Source organism: Schistocerca piceifrons, chromosome 4, assembly GCF_021461385.2.
Source record: "Schistocerca piceifrons isolate TAMUIC-IGC-003096 chromosome 4, iqSchPice1.1, whole genome shotgun sequence".
Taxonomy (NCBI): domain Eukaryota; kingdom Metazoa; phylum Arthropoda; class Insecta; order Orthoptera; family Acrididae; genus Schistocerca; species Schistocerca piceifrons.
In genome coordinates, this window is record NC_060141.1 from 73,746,151 (window position 1) to 73,771,735 (window position 25,585).

At 42.8% G+C, this 25,585-nt stretch overlaps 1 protein-coding gene across 1 annotated transcript in view; it reads left to right on the forward strand.

Annotated features, from left to right (window-relative positions):
- The window catches only part of LOC124795425 (probable cytochrome P450 303a1), a 151,738-nt gene that overhangs the window by 21,885 nt on the left and 104,268 nt on the right, over positions 1-25,585 (forward strand). Inside the window, exon 2 of the mRNA XM_047259453.1 lies at positions 13,231-13,316. Within this exon, the coding sequence (XP_047115409.1) occupies positions 13,231-13,316 (86 nt within the window). The remainder of the gene's footprint in view (positions 1-13,230; positions 13,317-25,585) is intronic.

Genomic DNA, 25,585 nt, shown 5'->3' on the forward strand with positions numbered 1-25,585 from the left:
TAGAAGTCCGAGGGGGATAGTTCAGCGCTGTAGGGTGAATGGGTAGCACTGCCCTACTCTGTTTTGCGATGCGTTCAGCAATCCTCAGACTTATGCATCCACACATCTTTTACTGATTGACAAATGTAGCGCCAACTGCCGAGTCGTAATGCGTATGTCCTCGCGGATGACAACAGCAGCTCGCTGCAACATGTCGTTTGTGACAGCCGTGGATGGTCTCCCCGACCGCTGCAAATCGTGGAGCTCTGACGAACCGCCTTCTGATGATCTCCGTGCCCAGCGACTAACTGTACTTGTGTCGACAGCAGACTTTGCACAAACGTTTGTGAGTATTCCCCACAGTTTCTTTCTCTCCAGTGAGAAATTCAATGACGGCACGTTGCTTGTACGTGCATCACCTGCAGACGGAAGTGACGGGTATTTGGCGCGCTTATTCAGGAGACTTCACATAATACATACGTAACGTTTCGCATTCGTAGCGTTGTTTTCGGTTGAGAAAAAAAAATGCGGTGCATTACTTTCTGGGCAACCCTCGTATAATGGCAGGACGCGGAATTGAACCGTCGTCCTCCCGAATGAGAGTCCAGTGTGATGCCACTGCACCACCTCGCTCACTTTACTGTTTTTGTGAACAGTTTATCAAAACAGGAAATTTATAAAATCTACAAATATCAAAACGACCCCCTCTTTAAATAACAAAATTACCGTAAAAAGTATCTTGCTTCTTCTGTCCCATAAATTGGCTAGTTTACAATTTTTCCTGGGTATGATTCTCTCAGTACACAGTTCTCACGCTAACATACATTCAGTTAGTAAACATAACAATATTCATTTATTTTATATTTTACATTCACACTAATAATTAACAAATTAGGAATAATTAGTGAAAATCGCAATAAGTTAAGTTTTACAATGAAATGAATACAGGCATACAGGCATTGATATAAGTCAACGGGGACAGTTGAAAATGTGTGCCCCGACTGGGAATCGAACCCTGGATCTCCGGCTTACATGTTAGACGCTCTATCCATCTTCTTTTTTTTCATTGTGTTCGTTGTTGATCATTGTGTTTGGTCGTTGCGGACGTCACATGACATCCGCTCAAGTTCGTTTGTTGATCCTTCGGCTCAGTTTTTTTATTACAGAGGCCAACCGGCCCTCTGACCGAACACGCTGAGCTACCGTGCCGGCGTTTTATACTCATTACTCGCGGGTTTTTGCCGATTCGGGCACTGTTTGCGCATCCGCACAGAAGAAGATGGTCAAGTGGCCGTTGAGCCTTAACTGTATATAAGTCATGGAGGTAAGAATAAGGGGAGATAGCGGTACGTATCCCAGCCGTACTACGTTTTGAAGCCATGGGGGCGTGGCTCGCTGCCGTGACACTCTGACCAAAACATTGCCAGTGTGCTATAGCGCTGCGTGTATTACAGTCGCTAATTGCACCATATACGCATATATGTCATCAGATTGGTTGTTTCAAAGTTTTTGTTTAAAATAAAATCTCGTAAAGGCGAAATTCCGCGTTTCTTCTGATTAAAAATAGTTTTTAATGTAATATTACGAATAGCTAGCCTTCAATGTAAACGATACAATTTTGTTAATTCAGTAATAAACGTGTATCACAAACTAAATAATAGAAACTGAAAACTAAGTTAGTTATACCCTCCCTCCAAAGCCCCATAAATACATCTTGCTTGTAATACGTACTGGGACATTTCAGTTACGTTACACTACTGGGAAACACTGTTCATTACCACCAATATATTCTGAAATACGGTACATAGAATGGCAAATCTACACAGTGTCCTGTTTAGGCCTATACTTTACGCCAGTTAATGTAGTGTTAGCTTTTAATTTGGTACATGATGAAGACAAAGTGAGTTACTCAACACTTCGATTATCGACGATACGTACGTATTATACTGAAACGTGAACTTGAAAACTAAGAATTTAATTCTTTGAATTAACATACCTTTTGCAAATGTGTTGGGTGTGTAGGGAAAACTGATGGTGCAGCATTTTCTCGGAGCCTTACAGTTGAAAGGGAAGTTCGGTCTATGTCCTCTTCTCGGAAATAAATGGAAATGTCGTGTGGCTAGGGCCTCCCGTCGGGTAGACCGTTCGCCTGGTGCAGGTCTTTCGATTTGACGCCACTTCGGCGACCTGCGCGTCGATGGGGATGAAATGATGAAATGCTGAGAACATATAGTGCTCCATTTAGACGCACGCCAATTCTTCCTCCTCACGGCATTCTCCCACAGAGCTTTCCGACTTTCATTTTTAGGAAATCTAAAATCATACAGGAGAAAAACACGCTATAGTACAAGTACCGATGTAGCACACGTTCATTCACAATGAAGTTGTAAAATCACACTTAACGAGACAACTTACGCAAGAAATGTTATTCCCTTCGATTTCGCATCACAATCAGAACGATTCGTACATCCGACCACCACACAAGTCACCATAATAGCTCAAAATCCTTCCAAAAGCGAGCGACAAGCCTATGCACACAAGCTTACAGCAGCAGTGTTTTGGTCGGATTGAGATGGCTACCCTCGGCTTCACAGCTGTGACGTCACGGCGTCACCCTCTATTCTTACCTCCATGATATAAGTACAGTTTTGTTTCCCAAACATACGGTTTTAACTACTTGATAATTTCATAGTCTGGAAGATGGTGACACCTTTCGGCCACCGACAAAACTACTGGCACCTAGCTACTGAATCCGAGAGCATCTGTCATGCGATAACCACGACCTGTTGTACCTATCTGCTCGCTTCCGTCTCTTAATTACACAGGTGTGATGCAAGGCACTACGCCTCACAGTACAATATTCGCAGCCTTCTTTTGTACTGGCGGGTCCGATACTCGTGATACCTAGTTGCCAGTTTGACAGTACATAAGCGTGTCCGGATACTTTTGACCAGACAGTGCACGTTATTTTGTACATATCATGTGTGTTTTTTTAGTTACTTCGGCGTAATAGATAGCAAATTTGGACTGCACTACTTTCCACGAAGCTGAGGACAGACAGGGAAGAGCTGGCGGGAGTCGAAGAGAGCGACAGGCTTTCGTGCTGCTCCTCAGAAGGAAGTGGTGTTGCCGCTGCCCGGGGCCGGGCTGCCTGCCCCCCTCCCCCGCCTGCGACACGCCGTAAGGAAGCGGAAGGACGGGCCACGCATGGGCAGTGCCAGCAGAGGAGAGCTGGCGCGTGCGGCCAGCTGCCTGCTACTCGCGGAAAACTGGATTTTCCAGGCACGCCTCACGTGACCCTAACTAGGCTGAGTGGGACGTCTCTACTCTGCACGAAAGCACGACACACTCACCAGTACGGAAAGCGAAAACGTTTGCAATCGCTGTACGTCACTATCAAGTCAAAATTTTCCGACCAACAGTAGTTGCGTCATCAGAACAGGAACGGCGCACAGGCTGATCAGAGTCTGCACGTGATTACAAAATAACGAAAATAAGATCCACAATGTATGAGGCGTATTTGCACTTTCCTTGTAATTGAAGTGTTCTCCCGCGATGAGTTTTAAAACGTCGTACACAAAATACGCCAAAATACGCCCATCCTTTTTTCCTTCTAGATATAACCCTCGGACGACTTGCTTGAACTGTATGCGTAGTCTTAGCAGCGGTAAATGTGCCACATTGTGCTATTTGCTATTTCAGGGTATGACCTAAGGTTCTAAAAACCAGGGAATATTCGTAGTAAGTCGAACAAAAGTAACAAATTCACAGAAGGCCTTATTTGTAACCTAAACTACAGAACGAAATCCAACGATCTTTGCAACGTAATTTATACAAAGTCCATGTTTATGTCGCGAGGTGCAGTTTTTTGGCAAACTGCTTATCAGACAGGCTCAGGGCTGCTGAGTTGTGTAAGAGAAGGAGCAGATTTTTCCCGAAGTAGCTTTTTTCTTAATCTGCAAACAAAAATGGCTCTGAGCACTATGCGACTTAACTTCTGAGGTCATCAGTCGCCTAGAACTTAGAACTAATTAAACCTAACTAACCTAAGGATATCACACACATCCATGCCCGAGACAGGATTCGAACCTGCGACCGTAGCGGTCGCTCGGCTCCAGACTGTAGCGCCTAGAACCGCACGGCCACTCCGGCCGGCTAATCTGCAAACACATATGTAAAGGAATGTACATGTGATTCCTGTAAGGCCCAGTGTGAGTCGATAAGCAAGAGTTATAATCTGTTCTTAGCTTGCTTTACAGAAGTTGTCTGGTGCCCTGCTTCTGCTTGTTACCGTATAGCGTGGCCAGTTCCAAAACCCAGATAGCTCTCCTCCACTATGGAATTTTCGGAGCACGATATAGGAATGAATGAATACAGCGAAATTTCGCTGCGTACCGAGGACAGCTGTGAAAAATTGTGCCAAATGTGACGCCGAAGCCTGATGGCACAGCGCTTTTAGTTTCGCCTTATGAACATTCATAAGAGATGGTTGAAATTCCTGTCTACCAGCAAAGATTGGTATCGTATTTAGCATAATTTCCATATTTTTTCATATCCTTTTTGTTTTTACAATAATTTTCACCGTAAAAATTGAGATGCGCTGATTTACTACGCTCTTCCTTCTATTATCTATAAAATGACGTAAAGAAAGATGACGGGTTTTTTGATGATATTATAGTTACTTTTATATCTCGGTAGACAAAAAGATTTAGAGCATTAGATCTATAATAAATACGCCTTCCTTTGCATAATGTGTACCGGAAACATTAGTTTGTTATCTGGAATCGACAAGGAAATATTAGTGTTATTACTGCTACGTATTGTAATGACATTGTGAAAACAGTACCGAATTGTAGCCTAATTTTATTTGTTAATCATTTAATTTGATTTTCACTTATGACCGATGTTGTTGAGAAAATTCAGCTTAGATCTTTTATTCATGGTATATACAATTGCAGTTTTGGCAGATACGACTGACAGCACATACCATCAGTAAAAGATCTAAGATAACATTTCTCAACAACAGCAGTCACAAGTGAAAATTAAATTAAATGATTAACAAATAAAATGAGAAGGGAACTGAAGTTCCTTATGCACCAATGAGTTTAGAGGACAGTAACAGCACCACGATTCAATATGGATATAGCCTGCAAATGGCCAAAGAGCTGAAATAGGCCTATTGCTACTGTATACTCTATAGCAATAAAACACTATCAGACATGAAAAAGGTCACAACCGTAAGAAACTTCTTTTTTATGAGGTTACCGGTTCGGGCTGTTTTAGACCATCTTCAGACCTACCGTCATGATTGGTACGGTGGTGGTGAACGCAGCAGGCGCTATGACTCAACAAACGCTAACTGCTCAATTATCAATTATAGCAGCATTCTCGTTCAGTACTGTTATAATAATGTCGTTACAAGACATCTACAATACTGCCCGTATCTGATTCATCCTCTACAGGGGGTGGACAAAAATACGGAAACACCAAAAACACGACACATTACCAAGCCTAACCGATGCAGGAAAGCCGTTTACAGCCGGCCCGGGTGGCCGAGCGGTTCTACGCGCTACAGTCTGGAACCGCGCGACCGCTACGGTCGCGGGTTCGAATCCTGCCTCGGGCATGGATGTGTGTGATGTCCTTAGGTTAGTTAGGTTTAAGTAGTTCTAAGTTCTAGGGGACTGATGACCTCAGAAGCTAAGTCCCATAGTGCTCAGAGCCATTTGAACCATTTTTTGAAAACCGTTTACATTCAAAACTGCTTCTGCTCGGCTTGGGATGTATAAATAACGGTCTTGTATGGTTTCAAGGGAATATTACACCATGCTTCCTGCAAAATAGCTGAAAATTCAGGTAACGATGATGCACCATTCTCTACAAAGTAGACCAAGAAGGCTCAATAATACTGAGGGATGGTGAGTGTGGTGACCAGGAGGAGACGCGACAATTCATCCTCGTGCTCACAAAACGAATTCTGGACGTTGTGAGCTGTGTGTACAGGAGTTCTGTTGTCTTGGAACACAGCATCACTATTTGTGAACAAGCATTGTGCCACTGGATGGATCTTGTCAGCCAAAATGGTCACATAATACTTGGCAGTGGTGTGATCCTGTGGAGTAACTACGGAGTCCAGGGGTACCACGATATAGCTGCCCAGTTCATCACCAGACCCCTGCAATGTTTCACTCTTGGGATGTGGACTCGGCGAGAAGTAGGAAAGGATGTGAAAAAAGACTCATACGACCAAATAACTAACTTTCATTGCTCGCCACTCCAGGTTTTAGAACTTCGGAACCACGTTTTCCTGTTCCGGGCTTTTGCATCGCTGACGAGTGGTTTTGGAATTCTCGCTCACCCTGAAATTGCCAGCTAATGGAACTCCCGTCGTGTTGTTTTGCTGCTGAGAGTGTTCGGGAGCGCGACATTTAGTTCTGCAATGAGTTTTGAAGCTATCGTTCTCTTACTTCTCGCCACACACTTCTTCAATGGCATCTGTCACGTTCACCCAACACACATTTCCGTCCGTGGTTTATCTTAGGAGATGATGCTGTTCCGATTTCCAGCGGATGATGTTTTTGCGCTTTCGCTGTATGCGGTATACGAGTATATCTTCGTTACGGTGCCCGTTGAAACATTAGTCACTTCGGTTATCTTGGTTACGGAAAACAACAGTTTAACACGCAATGGGTCTCTTGCAAGAAGACCATCCACAGGTTGTACGATAAATTTGTACAGGAAGGAACAGTATTGGAAGCGAAGCGACCTCGGCCTAAGCCTGTTTGTTCGCCGGAGAATATTGAAGCGGTACGAGTTGCTGTACAGAGAAGTCCCAGGAAATCGTGTAGAAAGAAAGGCAGCAGTGCAACTGGGAATATCCAGACGCTCCGTTCAACGCATTCTTTATAGTGACCGCCATATGTACTCATACAAGATGACCTGTGCACAGAAGCTCACTGAAGAACACAAGCAGCAGAGACTACTGTTTGCTCAGTGGGCGGTGGATAGGGAAGAAACTCTCAACAACGTTTGGTTTTCAGACGAGGCGCATTTTCATTTAGACGGTGTGGTTAACAAACTAAATGTACGCTTTTTGGCCACTGAAAACCCACAAGTGCTTCATGAACGACAACAAAAAAAATGGTTCAAATGGCTCTGAGCACTATGGGACTCAACTGCTGTGGTCATCAGTCCCCTAGAACTTAGAACTACTTAAACCTAACTAACCTAAGGACATCACACACATCCATGCCCGAGGCAGGGTTCGAATCTGCGACCGTAGCGGTCGCGCGGTTCCAGACTGTAGCGCCTAGAACCGCTTGGCCACTCCGGCCGGCGAACGACAACATTATGCTCCGGGATTACAGCGTGGGCAGCAATTTCCAGTCACGGACTTAATGGACCCTTTTTCTTTGAAGAAACTGTGAACAGCGAGCGTTATTTGAGCATGCTTCGCAATAGCTTCATTCCACAGCTTCTTGCTACTGCCTTGACCTCCAACACGCAGTGGTTCATGCAAGATGGAGCAAGGCCACATACTGCAAACACTGTGTTGGAGTTTTTACACGAGCATTTCGACATGCGGATCATTTTATTCAGGTTTCCAGATCGCTTCAATGACGGACAGAATTGGCCCCCCAATAGTCTAGACCTCAATCCATGCGACTTTTTTCTTGGAGGTACCTAAAGGAAAAAATTTTCCCGAAACTTCCACGTGATTTAATGGAGCTCAGAAGAACTATTCTTCAAGCTTGCAGTGAAATTACGGAAGAAATGTGCCGTAGGGTAATCACTAACTTCAGTGTTCGTTTGAAGGAAGTTAGGAAACGAAATGGTGGACATATTGAGCATGTGCTGAGTTAGAACAAATCTCCATGGACGGCTCTTCATTGTAGTATATGCTCCTTTCAGATTGTATTGACAGTAAAGTTTATATTCAAAAACAAAGTGGTAACACATTTCGTGCGCCACCCTGTACAACAGCACCACGTGCGGGCTTGGACAGCATCTGCATTGTAGTTGAAACAGGCTCTTCCACATGTTTGTCCAATTCCTGTATGTATCGCCTGGGTGTTTCCTGGCATGATGCGCGCCAGGCAGAAGACTGCGATTCCTGACCTCGCCTTTCGTTTCCTGTACCGGCTCGTAATCGTCAACTTGTGCAAGCGTGTCGTGGCTTCTGGTGAAAGCGCAGCCGCGAAACAGCCGACAGCGACGATCCTTTGCTAGCCGCCATTACTCAGCACCTTTCTTTCGAGGAAATCCCGTTTCGTCTTTACTGTTGTCCAGAGTGACAGCGGATATATTTGTCTCTCGTAACTCTACATTCTACGTAACTGAACACCTCAGAAGCATTACGCAGAAATGGGCACAAATGATAAACCGATTTACCTTACTGTTACTACAGAAAGATAAAATATTCTGAATTTCGATACAAAATAGTAATGATCTTTACTTTTCATTCCGATTTTGGAACTTTATTGACAGCTGTCTCATTTACCGTCAAGAAGTCCGCAAGAATTTCCGGGTACACTGGTACAGGCTACTCTACAAAAACTCTACACGTTTGATGTAAAGATTGATTTTGAATGAGTGTGAGCAAATAGTGAATTTCGTGGTGTTTATGAGTAGGTTCAAATGGTTCAAATGGCTCTGAGCACTATGGGACTCAACTGCTGAGGTCATTAGTCCCCTAGAACTTAGAACTAGTTAAACCTAACTAACCTAAGGACACCACTAACATCCATGCCCGAGGCAGGATTCGAACCTGCGACCGTAGCGGTCTTGCGGTTCCAGACTGCAGCGCCTTTAACATCACGGCCACTTCGGCCGGCTTTTTGAGTAGGTTTCAGCCTCGCTCCCTCCTACGCGACTTAGGATGTGTGTAATTTTTTTAAGCATGGTGTGTAGATTATCCTAGATGATACTACGTTGACTTAGAATAGGTATGCGGTGAGCGGTAATCCCACGCTGGCCTGTGTAAATGACTGTAACATTTTCTTTTGGATACAGTAAATGGTGCGCATTTGGTAATGGAGCTATAATTCTGACACTGGTTAAACTTTAGCAAATTAGGCAGTAAAGACAGCTGCTGGGAAAATAGCGTTTCCAAATATATTCGTGTTTATACAGCTGCAGCCACACGCTACCACTTTGTCAAGATGCAAAATACAATTCCACATGATAATCAAGCAGATGAGGAACAGCACAAACATCTGTAACACTGGAGGTGTGATGATGTCCTCAGAGAAAAGAATATTCTGAATGCTGACAATCTGTCGCCCTAGCTGTGACTGCCTGGATTAAATTATCGTTTTATTTTGCATTCACCGCTATTGCGCAGTCTCGGGTACGTAGCTGTTTTCACTTGTGCTACAGCCGAAGTGTCTGTGAAGTCACACAGTGGCAATAAACTTACGGATTGATCGCACTTTAAAATTACAAAAAAATGGTTCAAATGTCTCTGAGCACTATGGGACTCAACTTCTGAGGTCATCAGTCCCCTAGAACTTAGAACTACTTAAACCTAACTAACCTAAGGACATCACACACATCCATGCCCAAGGCAGGATTCGAATCTGCGACCGTAGCGGTCGCGCGGTTCCAGACTGTAGCGCCTAGAAGCGCTCGGCCACCCCGGCCGGACTTAAAATTACAGACATGACACCCACTGTTTATTAAACACCTGTGATGAAGCATACCAGTTAGTGTTAAAAATGTAACAGCACTTCGACTGCAACCCAGGTATGTGCATTTAGGAGGTTATACTATGCAACCACTTCAAAATGGCTACGTAGCAGAGTCCGTGCAGTAGTGGAGAATTCAAAATAAAAGAATAATTTAGCTCAACTAACGACAGCCAAAGCAGTAGACTGTTCTTGCTTAGAAATCTGTTTCGACTACAAACCCCAATTCAAGCAAAATACTGCATACAGGATAGTTCTACAGGTTCCTCCTGCAGAAACGCAGCCGCGTGGGATTAGCCGAGCGGTCTCAGGCGCTGCAGTCATGGACTGTGCGGCTGGTCCCGGCGGAGGTTCGAGTCCTCCCTCGGGCATGGGTGTGTGTGTTTGTCCTTAGGATAATTTAGGTTAAGCTGTGTGTAAGCTTAGGGACTGATGACCTTAGCAGTTAAGGCCCTTAAGGTTTCACACACATTTTTTGAAGAAACGCATATCTGTCAATAATCTTTGAGCTGCTGTTTATGCATGCCTCAACACACGAGTGGCTTTTGAACTCCAAATGAACGAGACACGTCGGTTCTCTGCACCACTGTCATAATGTCACTTCCTCAAAAACGGCAACTGTTTCATGCCCCAATGCTTGTCTTCAATACGCGGTAAAATTTCGCTATATTCATTCCCACACCGTGTCCCATAAATCCTTTTGGACAACAATTTCCGTACCGGCCGCTGTGACCGAGCGGCTCTAGGCGCTTCAGTCCGGAACCGTGCGGCTGCTACGGTCGCAGATTCGAATCCAGCCTCAGGCATGGATGTGTGTGGTGTCCTTAGGTTAGTTAGGCTTAAGTAGTTCTAAGTTCTAGGGGAGTGATGACCTCAGATGTTAAGTTCCATAGTGCTCAGAGCTATTTAAACAATTTCCGTCTGAAAAAAAACCATTAAACAACACATACGTTTCCGCTTATGGCCATCACCAGCAACGTTCATTCGACCTGAGTGGATTAGAAGCAAGCCGGCCGCTGTGACCGAGCAGTTCTAGGTCCTTCAGCCCGGAACCGCGCGACCGCTACGGTCGCGGGTTCGAATCCTGCCTCGGGCATGGATGTGTGGTGTCCTTGGGTTGGCTAGGTTTAAGTAGTTCTAAGTCTAGGGGACTGATGACCTTAGATGTTAAGTCCCATAGTGCTCAGATCCATTTGAACCATTTCATTAGAAGCCAATAGTCGTAGCCAGACACCTGTTAGAAGACATTAATATGTGGTTTGTCAGTCCTTCGCTTTCATGACGGCTTCAACTCTCCAGGGAACACTTACAGTGAGGTGTCTGAATGTCTGTGGAGGAATGAAAGCCCATTCTTCCTCAACAGCCGAAACCAGAGAAGGCAGTGATGTTCGAGGCTGGAATCAGGAGCGAAGGCGACGTTCTAACTCATCCCGAAGGTGTTCCATTGGGTTCAGCTCTGAGCTCTGAGCAGGCCAATCCATTTCGGAATGTTATTGTCCACAAGCTGTTGCCTCACAGGTGCTACTTAATGACGAGATCATTATCATCCGGGTACAGTCATCGTCTCCGAACTGTTCGCCTTATCCTTCCGCGTTTGGCGCATTCTTAAGCTCTATAAGCGAAACCACACCTTAATCACAAACAACAGCCACACACGGTAACACCACCTCCTCCGTACTTCACTATTGAGACCACGGATGACACCTATCGTTGTACAGGCATTCGCCAAACACAAACTCCACCTGATGGACACAAGACATAGCGTGATTCATCAGTCCATATCACTCGTTTCCCATTGTCTACTGCCCAGTCGCATCGCTCTTTACGCTACCACTTTGCACTGGTTACAAAAATTTTTGGCTTATTACGACCTGTTCCACTATTGTACCTTTTCCTTTTAACTCCCCAGTACAACCATTGTTACACGCGCTTCCGTGGCCGAGATCACTAGTCATCTGAATGTTGAAAAAAAAATGTTCAGTGTACCTCTACTCCACGTTCACCAATTGTCTTTGGTTTCTGGGCCTCGGGCTGCGACCCCTGCCCACTTTGCCCCCACCCATTCGTTTCGGCGCCAGAAAAAAAAAAAAAAAAAAAAAAAAAAAAAAAAAAAAAAAACACTAACGCACGCTTCTGCGTGGCGCTCGACCCTGCGTAAACCGGTTCGAGACTTGGTGGCAGGTCAAATTTCACTGACAGAATTTGGCCGACAAGAGGAATAGAGGTGGTGGTGTGAAGTTCCTGATCACTAAACCTTGCACCAATGTCCTGGATTGAATACCAAATCTCTCTGCATTGTCTCATGAAGGAGCCCATGTGACACTGTTGATGGTGATTCGTCCGTCGGATGGGAACATTAAGCTTGGCGCCCCCCTAGGTGCTCTTTGCAAGGTGTGGACTATGTGCCGGCATCATCTCTCATCATCTTCATCGTCATCTTCAGCTTCATACAGCACAAACTTAACACTACAATCCACATCCACACACACACAAAATACCTACATGTAATATTGCAACCACTGTAATGAAGCATGTTGCAAATACATAAACGAAGAAACAGCTATTGTGCTAGTTGGACTCATGGCAGCACTTTGGAACTAGCGAGTGATTCCTCCCACTAATTTCATGTGATGTTTTAACCACCACTTTTCGCAATGGTTGACGGTCCTTGTCCGTGAGTACATGAAGTCTGGCTGGTTATGGTTTAGGTGTGGTTGTTCCACTTCATGATCACGTCACAAAATGTCAACTTGGACAGGCTTAGAAGGCCTGAAATGTCCCTGGTCGATCTGTCACTCAGATATCCAATGATTAGTGCATGCTCGAAGTGACTGAGCTGCCCTGATCGTCCCACTCTACTGTTACTGCTTCGCTACCGACAACACAGTCGACAGCCGCTTATATGGTGAGCATTCCTTGCTCGGCATGTGTGCACGTTAAACATTATAACGTTATTCCTGGTAAACCACTCGGTGTGGTGCTATGATTACCTGAGTTGCTGGATAGGCGTCGGGTGATGTTGATGTGCGGATGCTTTTCGTCAAGTTGCCGTGGAGAAAATTGTTCTCGCAGCAAGATTGCTTCTAGTGATGTGGAGCTGAGTCGTCCTCAGGCTGCTGCGGAGAGAATTATTCTCGTGGTAGGTACCGCCAACGAGTTGTCGGCCTGCGTTGTTGTTAGTTGCCCAGTTACAGGACGAGCCGATTTCGGGATGTTCTTCGTGACCAACAACACAATACTCCCCACCTAATTTCATACCGGCTAGGCCGCGTCTACTGTCAATTCCGCGTTCGGACGATTTGGTCAAGTAGTAAATGTACTTCTTCGAAATGTGTTGTTCTATGTACCAAATTACAGGAAACTATGTTATTGGTCGTTTCCCAGTATCTGATGCCAAACTGACTAAACTGGAATCAATAGCGTCTTACGAGACATCATTTTCGATCTTGCTGAAAAGCTGCATAGAGATGCGCAAAACTGCAACATGTTTATTACATAATTTACTAAGACGTATTGTAATAGCATGTAATTGTTTGATCTGAGTGCCCTGTCTGTTTGTTTACAGAATGTGGGTGGCGGGGCTCATCTTCGTTGCCATCCTGCTGCTTCTCGCGTACCTCGACACAAGAAAACCGAGGAACTTTCCACCAGGTGAGTTGAACACACTTCTACTGCAGAAGAGATCAAAGGAACAGTAATATTTGCTCCGTGTTTCGGCCGTTTCCGCAGCTATTCGTTTTCATTTCTCAGAAAATACAAACACAAAATAAGAAAACTATGTTTTTTAAATTCTGTTCCGTGAATAATGTTCATAACGGCCGAGCGTTCTTTACGATTTATCAATGCCACTGTAAATCTTACCACGTGAGATATAACATCTAGAGATTGTACGTATTATGGAGGTACACCTATATTTCTTCTGTCTGCAATGGCTACTTATCTCCAATGCCCATATGTTTTTCTTTCGCAGTTCAATCCCGATCGTAACGTCTGGCAATCTGGTTCTTAGATTCTCCCTAATTCACATAAAGTGGGGCGTAGGGGAGAATCATAAAGCAAGCTGAATGTTATCGACAGAGATGGCTAAGGTCGGTCAAAAGTCAAAGAGCTTTCCAATGACGTCACATATTCTCCCAGTGCCATGAAGTTGGGAACAATAATGCTAGAAATTCTAGCAGGAGGCAGCCACTTCCAGACAAGTAATAACAGATGAAGAATGAGATAGACAGTGGGAATGCCGCTATCTGCATCAAAAGACAGTCACATTTCATATCGCCGGCCGCTGTGGCCGAGCGGTTCTAGGCGATTCAGTCAGGAACCACGCTGCTGCTGCGGTCGCAGGTTCGAATCTTGCCTCGGGCATGGATGTATGTGCTGTCCTTAGGTTAGTTAGGTTTAAGTAGGTCTAAGTCTAGGGGACTGATGACCTCAGATGATAAGTCCCATAGTGCTTAGAGCCATTTGAACCATCACTCTTCATATCAGGCCAGCTTTGGTGAAAGACCTCAATCTTTCAACAGTATCAGACTGATGCTTGGAGCTCGAGAAATCGTCGGACCAGCCAGCAGTTCGTGTACCTACTGAGATGGAGACGCTGTTTAAAAGTGTTACTGAAGTCGGGAATTAGTGATTCATAGTGGTCGAACAGTATAATCTGTCAATGCACAGAAAGCTTATAGTTATTTGTGAGCGCGTTCCCATGACGTGCGTGGACCTCTGATCGCTTTTTGGAGACGAGTGTTGGGGGTTAGCAAGTGCGGCGTCGTTAAGAGGCACATGGCTCCTATTAGATAGTCAGAGGTGGTGTCTCATAGAAAGGGCAGAGTTAGTGAGGTCTAATTAAAGCTGCATCTCTTACCGCGAAAAGCTGATGCGTTTTTATTTTGACATTAGTGTCTGCCTACGTAGTTTTGAATTGTTATCCTGTTTTGCCTTTGAGAAGATTTCTGTGGAAATCCAATGAATTTTTTGGATATGCGACCGCGTCACACGTTGTTACTTCTATCACATCCTGAAGAATTTTACTGAAATGAACTCCAGCCGCAATAGTCTACACGAAGTCCTATTGGCCGCTTCTCCCGAGCTTACTGCGCGCAGTTCTAACAACATTGCGTTGACTGGCCTGTCAACTGGCCTGTCTTCCTATTTCAAGCATAGGTACGTCTCCACCACGTGTCTTTTGCTGGCACGTGTTGATATTTCATCACTGGTCCGTACCCGCTGCCCACAGTGCTCATCTACGTACACTGTCTGCGCCTGCTACCCACTGGAATTTTTGATGTTTCATGTTCTAACCATCCAATTTAAGCGGTACTCGACATTCTAGGCCGTGTATTTTAACCAATGTTAAATTAGTTATATGTATACATACGATGATGTGGTTAAATCATCGCTAAACCGGTAGCGTATTATGCTGTGTAACAGAAGAATTGCTAACAGCTAAAGCGGCTACCAAAAAGTTTTTTTCAAGATTTTAATAGTTTAAAAAAAATTAAAATATTTTATCGTGCACCTAATTTGTGGGCAGCCAGAGTGCAAATTCATATATTCTGAAGACCCTACGGCAATGATACAACTACACGCTAGGTGAAATGGTTTGTGTCAGAAGCTTATCTTCAGTGATAAAGCAATACCAACTGCGAATAACACAGCGAACATACCCCAATGACTAAACCTGTGGAAGAAAAACATCCTGCACTAAGACGAAACACATCCGAGCTCGTTACAAGTTAATATATTCTGTGCGATATTGTAGTTTAAAGTTTTTGGCTGCTTTACCTTCAAACGACTAACAGTTACAGGACACGTGAATCGAGACATCCTGAAAGACTGGCTCATGTCTCAGCTGGAGACCGACAGTAAGGATTGAATATACCTACAACATGGTGCTATACCTCACTTGTACGTCGAATTTAGTAAATTATATTGATTGTGTCGTCTTTACCAGCAAGACTACCAGAATAACGGCAGTGCTCTCGATGAAAAGGGTAACAACGTGTTACGTCAATAATACGCCAAAGAAACGTAGCTAGGACACAGTAGGTAAAACCTATTTAGTTAGTTCTAATTACCGTTTTTAAAGAGAGAAGCAAACTAAAGTTATCATCAATACTTTCTGAAAACCTGTCATATGGCGGAAACGCCAAAGAGACTCAAAGATTAATACACTTTCGAATATACATGTATGATGGCCATGCAACTGCTCCGATGAAAACAGCTGAGTTACATTCAGAAGGGAACAGGCGACAAATGAGAAACAGGAAAACGGAACTTCGTGTAGGAAAGGCTGTTCTTGCCTCCAGTAACTGTGGACTGTATTTCAGGGACAGCAGACAGTACGGGTGTTTCTTCCTACACCACTTTCTACACTTGACAAGCTTTCACTTCCTGACCAAACGTACTGAAACAGAAACTCCGCATTAGAGTTTTATAACAATACCGTAGTATAGCTGACGAGCGTCAGCGAGAGTTTGTTCAACAGTCAGTCTCTCTCTCTCTCTCTCTCTCTCTCTCTCTCTCTCTCTTGCACGGATGCCCATCCTGTCTCCATAGCCGTTAGTTGACCACTATGAAATCCATATCGTGTAACATGATCGATGGTTGATAAATAAATATGAATATGAATTGATTCTGAGGCGGAGGTTGAGGATAAGGACAGTATTTGCATGAATGAGCGTGGAAAACCGCCTAAAAATCGCATTCTGGACGGCCAGTATGCCAGACTTATGGTCGTTAACCGGCGTGCGGATTCGAAATGGTTCTAGCATCCTTCCCTGTCTCACAAGCTAGCGTGCTCGCGTTACGCTCTACGAGCAAGGCTGAGTTATACAGCAGAAAACTGGAATGTTACGTCCATCAGAAAAGTCATTCACTACTAAATAAGTTTCAAAGACCAAGACAAACTTAAGCGCTCAAATGATGGTAACATTTTAAAACCGCTTTCCGTTACAACATGCTTTTCACTTAAGAGAATCTTCGTTGGCCTGTATACAACAGTCGTGAGGAATTTCTCAGATAGTCGAGGAAGATGAAAATTTAACTGTCATGGGGGATTAGAATTCGATAGCAGGAAAAACAAAACAAGTAAAAATAATAAGTGAACATGGACTGGGGAGAGGAACGAAAGAAGAAACGGCCTGGCAGAATTTTTCATAGGGCATAATTTAATCATTGCTAATACTTGGTTTAAAAATGACGAGGAAAGATTGTAAACATGGAAGAAACCTGGAGTCACAGGAAAGTTTCAAATATCTTGCATAATGGTAAGATTTCGAAAACAGATGTTGAACAGCAAAACATTTGCAAGGAAACATGTGGACTCTGACCATAATTCATTGCTTATGAGCTGTACATTAAACCCGAGGAAACTGCAGAAAACTAGAAAATTAAGGAAAAGGAAAGTGGACGAATTGAAAGAATCAAAGGTTGCTGAGCGTTTCAAATGGAGCATTAGACAAGGATTAACTGAAAAAGGGATAACGTACGCAATAGAAGACGAATGGGTAGCCTTGAGAGATGAAGAATTGAAGGCAGCAGAGGATTAAATAGGCAAAAAGACAAAGTCAAGTAGGAATCTTTGGATAAGGCAGGAGATATCGATTGCCATTGACGAAAGGAGAAAATTATAGACGTCTAAAAATGAGTGACAGGAAGTGCAAAATGGTTGAACAGGAATGGCTATATTAGAAATGCAAGGATGTAGAATAATGCATAATTAGGGGAAGACAACTGTCATCTATAGGAAAATTCAAGAGACCTTTACAGAGAAGAAAAATCTGCTGCATAAATATCAAGAGCTCAACTGGCAAAACAGAACTAAATAAAAAAGGAAAAGCCGAAATGTAGGAGGAATATATGGATGGATTGTACAAGTGAAATGAACTTGAAGGCGATACTCTACAGAAGGCAGAGGACGTAGATGAAGGTGAGATGGGCGACATGACACTGTGAGAAGAATTTGGCAGAGCGCTCAAAGACCTAAGTCGAAAGACGGCCCATGGAGTAAACGACACTCTCTCAGAATTATTGATATTCCTGGATGAGCTAGCCATGACAAAACTACTCCATCTTGTAAGCAAGATACACAGGCGAAATACCCTCAGACTTCAAGAAGAATGTAACAGTTCCTATGCTGATAGATGCGAATATTACCTATCTGTTTAATATATCATAGTTGCAAAAAACTGACACGATATATTTCATATAAATGGAAAAGCTGGTAGAAACAGACCTTGGGGAAGATCTGTTTGGGTTCTGGAGAAATGTGGATGAAGAATTCCGCCACATGCAAGACACGTTTGGAGTTTTGTTTTACCCAGACGTGTTACAGCGCTTTTTGTGCTGTCTTCAGTGGGCTACTTTGTTTCCTTTCTTTAAAATTGTTGTTACACATTAGCATTTAGAACGGGGGTGGCCAACCTTTTCGGCAGGCGGGCCAAATTTTTGAGAGGGAATATCTCCGCAGGCCGCATTACAAATTTTTGTTTTGTGAACCAAAACAAGCAAGAAATATTAATTTATTTTTTAAAGCAAATAAAACAAATCTGAGGACAGAAGATTTATTATACAATTTAATGAAATACAAAGCTAGTGGGATGTTTGCCTTTGTTTGACTGAACTAAGTGAGTCAGTGTCGATGTCAGCTGAAGTTGTTGCTACTCGCAGCTTTCCAGATGAAAATCAGTAATTCGTCTTCTCGTTTGTCATTTGATGTAATTCATCCAACTAAAAAGCTGTCCACACACGTAAGTGTTTCCAACTAATGAAATCATTTTTAAAGCATGTTTGTAAAAAACGCTGGATATTTCTTCTTGTCCAAATATGTTTTATGGAACTCTTCCAGACCAACCTGATTAAATTTCTCTTTTAACTCTGCGTCACATTGCATTTCTCAGTATCCAATTTGCAGATATCCCTGTAGACATTTGCAAAATGGCGTAGCAAATACAAAAAAGCGGACGATGTTTCTTAAAATTTTGAAATGGATTTTCGAATTCGTATTTCAAGTCAGATATCGAATAAGCGTATTTAATTGCTGCCGCCTGTGTGACGTCCGATTGCTTTGACAATGTTGGGAAATGTGAGAAGTTTTTATTCGTAGCTGTTATTCCCAAAGCCCTGTTTCATTTGGAATGTAAAAATAAGATCATGCGTGACATTAATCAGCTGATCTTTTCCTTGGAGACGAGTAATATCATTTAGAGGGCTAGTTATATCGAACAAGAATGCAAAATTGGAAAGTCAGTCTTTATTTTCGAACTGCGGGAGTCTCTTTGAGTTGCTTTCAAAGAATGATTGAATTTCTTGCTTCAAATCAAACACTCTTTTAAACATTTTTGCACGGGTTAGCGACCTTGCTTCTATATAAAACGAAATGTTATCGTGCTCTGAATACAAATACTTCAGAAATTCTTAGACTTGACGGCGATTCAATCCTTCCGACTTAATAAAAGTTCACTGTTTTGACAACTACATCGATGAGATGGTCCATTTTGAGGTACTCGGCACATAAATTATCTTGATGGATAATGCAACGAAAGTTTCACATCGACGAATTGTCAAAGTTGCGGGCCTCGTTTTCAGTCAACTGAACTAAACTTTCGGCTTCCTAGCCATTGCTGGAGGACCATCCGATGCTAGCCCGGATGGGTTGTTATGTTTTAACGAAAAACGAGTTAATGGCAAAATAACTGCTTCCAACAAATATCGCGAGTTCGTGGTATTCTTAAGTGGATGAAATGCCACGAATTCTTCTGTTTTACTAAAATGAGCATCAACACCTCTGACATAAATTGCCACTTGGGCGGTATCAACGATATCTGTGCATTCATCCAAAGCTGTAGAATAAAATATAATTTCATAAGCACGATTTTTTAAATTACCTTCAATTTGTCCTCCAATGTCGTCCACACATCTACTAATAGTTTGACGAGACAGGCTTATTTTTGAGAAATCCTTTTTCTTTTCTGGACACATAATTTCAACGACTGTCTCTAAGCATTCCTTTACCATAACGCCATCTGAATGTGGCTTTGATTTTTTGCCGGTATCAGAGCTACTGCATAGCTTGCTTTCACATAGCATGTTGACTCTGAATTCGTCCTTGTAAATATCTGCTGTTGAGCAAAAAGTTTACTTTTTAAGTCGTTCACCTGGTCGAAATTGTCCCTTGTAATTATCAAACATAACTGCATGTTTAGTCCCATAGTGCCGTTTGGTGTCATATTCGTTTGGAACCTAGACAGTCTCATTTCATATTCCACAAAAAATAGTTTACAGTCAACTTGTCTTAAAAAGTTCTCAACTCCTCTGTTACTTTCTTCTAACTGTTTACTAGTTGCCATACCAACTTTACGTTATGAACTGAAACACACTTTTTTTTTACCATAAGTCGGAAACTGACAAAGGGACCAGAGGGTAATCAGAGTTCTGTAATTTTTTTATATATATAGTACGTGAAGTTCAGAATCAAATATCAGTTGCCTAAAGTTGTTCGATGCAACTTTCAAAAATTCCCTACAAAATCTACTTTAAAGTGGTTTCACTCCATAAAGCAACTTGACTGTTTTCATGGGCTGGTTTAGAGAAAACATTTGGTGGAAAATATTTACGTTTGTGAATGAAGTGATTGTTGTTAAGGATTGTACATGGTTTGTTTACAGTTCACAGTTGAGATATGTATTTCTGGACTGACGCATTGTATGTTGTTTATGACAATATGTCTAAAGTTCTGGTTTTATAGCTTATTTGGAAAAAAGGTGGATGTATGCATTAGTTTACATACCTTAAATGAAGCTATTGAATGTGTATGTTGGTAGCTGTAAGGCTGCTACACAGTCTACAACTTGTCATCTGCAAACAGCGAAAATGTAATTTTCATTTATGTTTATTATGCATTTCCGATCGAAAATGAGTATGTATCGCGTTGTTTCGCGTGTTACTTACGGTTTTGATGTTGTGGTGTTTGTCTCCCTTGTTTGTGATGTAACATGCTGATTTCGTTCGGAAATGCATAAGAAACAAAACTAAAAATTACGTTTTCGCTGTTTGTAGATGACAAGTTGTAGATTGTGTAACAGTCTTACAGTTACCAACATAAACATTAAATAGCTTCATGTAAGGTATGTAAGCTAATGCATACAGCCATCATTTTTCCAAATAAACTATAAAATCAGGACTTTACACATATTGTAATAAAAAACATACAGTGCATCAGATCATAAATGCATATCTCAACTGTGAATTGTAAACGAACCATGTACAATATTTGACAACAACCACTTGATTCACAAATGTAAATGTTTTGTACCAAATATTTTGTCTAGACGTTAAAATGTAATAACAATTTTACAGAAAGAAAATAAAATAGCCCACTGAAGATGGCACAAAAAGTGCTGAAACATGTCTCGGTCAAACAAAACTCCAAAGGTGTCTTGTACAGGGCGGAATTCCTCATCCACTTTTCTTAGCAAGCATGGAAATAAGAAGAATTGCAACACCAGAAGATAATTATTCTGGAGAGATGTAGGAACATGCGAGGCAATACCAACCTACGTCTACATCTACATACATACTCCGCAATCCGCCATACGGTGCGTGGCGGAGGGTACCTCGTACCACAACTAGCATCTTCTCTCCCTGTTCCACTCCCAAACAGAACGAGGGAAAAATAACTGCCTATATGCCTCTGTACGAGCCCTAATCTCTCTTATCTTTGTGGTCTTTCCGCGAAATATAAGTTGGCGGCAGTAAAATTGTACTGCAGTCAGCCTCAAATACTGGTTCTCTAAATTTCCTCAGTAGCGACTCACGAAAAGAACGCCTCCTTTCCTCCAGAGACTCCCATCCGAGTCCCTGAAGCATTTCCGTAAAACTCGCGTGATGATGAAACCTACCAGTAACAAATCTAGCAGCCCGCCTCTGAATTGCTTCTATGTCCTCCCTCAATCTGACCTGATAGGGATCCCACACGCTCGACCAGTACTCAAGAATAGGTCGTATTAGTGTTTTATAAGCAGTCTCCTTTGCAGATGAACCACATGTTCCCAAAATTCTACCAATGAACCGAAGACGACTATCCGCCTTCCCCACAACTGGCATTACATGCTTGTCCCACTTCATATCGCTCTGCAATGTTACGCCCAAATATGTAATCGACGTGACTGTGTCAAGAGCTTCAATACTAATGGAGTATTTAAACATTACGGGATTCTTTTTCCTATTCATCTGCATTAATTTACATTTCTCTATATTTGGAGTTAGCTGTTATTCTTTACACCAATCACAAATCCTGTCCAAGTCATCTTGTATCCTCCTACAGTCACTCAACGACGACACCTTCCCGTACACCACAGCATCATCAGCAAACAGCCGCACATTGCTATCCACCCTATCCAAAAGATCATTTATGTAGAGAAGAAACAACAGCGGACCTACCACACTTGCCTGGGGCACTCCAGATGATACCCTCACCTCCGATGAACACTCACCATCGAGGACAACGTACTGGGTTCTATTACTTAAGAAATCGTCGAGCCACTCACATATTTGGGAACCAATCCCATATGATCGTACCTTAGGAGTCTGCAGTGGGGCACCGAGTCAAACGCTTTCCGGAAGTCAAGGAGTATGGCATCCGTCTGATACCCTTCATCCATGGTTCGCAAGATATCATGTGGAAAAAGGGCGAGTTGCGTTTCGCAGGAGCAATGCTTTCTAAAGCCTTGCTGATGCATGGAGAGCAACTTCTCTGTCTCAAGGAAATTCATTATATTCGAACTGAGAATACGTTCGAGAATCCTGCAACAAACCGATGTTAAGGATATTGGTCTGTAATTTTGAGGATCCGTGCTTCTACCCTTCTTATATAGAGGCGTCACCTGCGCTTTTTTCCAGTCGCTCGGGACTTTACGATGGGCAAGAGATTCGCGATAAATGCAAGCTAAGTAAGGAGCCAATGCAGTAGAGTACTCTCTGTAAAACCGCATTGGAATCCCATCAGGACCTGGCGATTTATTTATTTTCAACCCATTCAGCTGCTTCACAACCCCAGGGATGTCTATCACTATGTCCTCCATACGGGAATCTGTACGAGACTCAAACGGCGGTATGTTTGTACGATCCTCCTGCGTGTAAGATTTCTCAAATGCTAAATTTAAAATTTCAGCTTTCGTTTTGCTGTCTTTCGTTGCCAGGCCAGACTGATCAGTGAGTGACTGGATGGAGGCCCTCGACCTGCTTACCGATTTTACGTAAGACCAGAATTACCTTGGGTTTTCAGCAAGAGCTTTTGCTAAGGTATGACGGTGGTGGTGGTTGAATGCTTCGCGCATCGCTCTTTTTACAGCAGCACGAATCTCTACTAACTTTTTCCTGTCCTCATTCTCTCGATCTTTCTTGTACCGCGAGTGCAACTGTCTTTGCTTCCTGAGTATTCTCCGAATTGCGCTGTTAAACCACGACCGGTCTTTTTCGTCCGTAACCCACTTTTTCGGCACATACTTCTCCAGTGCGTGATTTACAATGTGTTTAAAATTTGCCCATAATTCTTCCTCGTCCATCGTACAGGAAGTAAATGATGTCGATTCATTTACTAAGTGGGATGCAAAACAACTGCTTATCTGCTCTTTCGTAACGATAGTCGTAATGACAACACGATGAATTTAAGGTTTAAGAATGGTCAACCTTCGTTTATAGCGTTTGCAGATTCAGAGAAAGCTTTTGGCAGTGTGGACTGGGAGACACTCTTTCACATTCTGAATTTAGAATGGGTGGAATAAGGGAGTGAAAGTTTATTTACAGCTTGTACAGAAACCAGATTGAACTCTTAAGAGCTGAAGGACATGAAAGGGAAGCAGCTGTTGAGAAGGAGGTGATTGAGATTTGTAGGCTTTTCCAAATATTATTCAGTCGTACATTCAACAGCAGTAAGGAAACGAAAGAGGAATTTCGAGAGGGTATAAAAGTTCAGGAAAAATACAAAAACACTTTGAGGTTCGCAGGTGACATTGTAATTCTATCAGAGACAGCAAAGGGGCTGGAAGAACATTCGAGTGGAACATATTGTGTCTTATAAAACGAAAAGCAACAAAAGAAAACAAGAGGTATGTAATATGGTCGAATTGAATCGAATGATGCTGAAAAAATTAGGTTAGGAAATGAGGCGCTAAAAGTGGTACAGGAGTCTTACTAATTGAACAGCAAAATAAGTGATGATAGTTGAAGTACAGAGGATATAAAATGCAATCTGGCTATAGCAAGAAAATCGTTTCTGAAAAAGAGGAATGTGTTAACGTTAGTACAAACAGAAGTGTTAGGAAGTGTATTCTGTAGATATTTGTCTGGAGTTTACGCTGTTACGAAATTGAAAGGAGGACGATAACCACTTCAGACAAGAAGAGAACAGAAGCTTTTGAAATGTGTTGCCACAGAAGGATGTTGAAGATTAGATGGGTAAATTATATGAATAATGAGGAGGTACTGAAACGAACTGGGGAAAGAAAAAATTATGGTACAGTTTGTCGAAGCAGGAATCGATTGACACGCCGCACTCTGGGGCATAAAGGAAATGTCAGTTTGGAAATGGATGGGAGTGTGTGGGAGAGGGTAAATACTGTAGAGGAATACCAATGAATGAGTGCAGTAAGCAGATTCGAATGGATGTTGGTGCAGTAGTTATTCGGAGAGGAAGAGACTTGTGCAAGATAGCTTAGCACGGAGATAAGCATAAAACCAGCTTATGAAATGAGGACAACAATAAGAGGGGTCAGTGTTTAATTAGAAAAAAAGATTTTGTGTGCAGTGTCATAAAATGAACTGCAAACTCATGTTTCAACCTTAAGAAATGACAATGCATTTAAATTTAGTTTCATGTAATCGAGTTACGCATTCGAGTACTTATACGCGCCTGCAGATGCATATAGGGGATAGCGGCAAGACTGCACAACTGGCGCGCGCTGCAAATAGCCTATGCCCCAGGCAACCAGAGAATGCTGGCGTCGGACGACTGTCAGCTCCGAAAGGGATCAAAGGCAGTGTCCAGTTCCCCCCCCCCCCCTCCAACCCCCCCCTCCCTCCCTCCCTCCCTCCCTCCCTCTCTCTCTCTCTCTCTCTCTCTCTCTCTCTCTCTCTCTCTCTCTCTCTCTCTCTCTCATTTGGTATTGTGCGTAGCGGCTATTGCCATCGGGAAAGGAAATTAATGCTGCGCTGACTGACATCAGTAATTGTGCATCGGTTCTCACCACGTTTCTCCCCCCCCCCCCTTGTTTTTTTCTTTCGGCGTATTCCTCGTTTGTGGAAGTTAGAAAGGGAATAACACTGCCAAACTGCCAAGCATCCGTATGCAGATATCAGCTGATCAGATAGAGTGAACGGTACAGTGATTCAGCAGACGTGACGTGTACTCCATTTTCCTCCTTGAGTCATCAGCAACTCTTCATTTCTATCTTAGTCTTTACGTGATATAAGACTGGACACTTTGGAACCGCAGGCAGCGTGTTGTCCAGAAGGTATTATGCGGTTTCTAGTACTCTGAGATGAAATAAAGTTAATGCGCGTATCTCTTAAGCGTAAGCCTTTGGAAAACCGGGCATTGATCTATCTTGGATGGTATCAATGGGAGCATTAACATTCCTAAATCTTAAGGCAATAGTAATTCGTGGAGGATAAAAGAAGCAGCTGTTCTTGACTCGTGTATAGCAACACACGATCTTCGTAATCTATCGCAGTTTATGTTTATGTTTGAGGTTTACTATATTAGTGCTTAATTCTGTGGTGAGTACAAAACAACGCGCATTAAGCAAATATTTAAAGACGAATAGAATTGCCTGTAATATACTGGACAATAGAACTAATTTTTTTATTCGTAGCGGGTAACACAGCAAGAAAGTTACTAAAAGAAATTCGTAGTTTTTCATTTATGC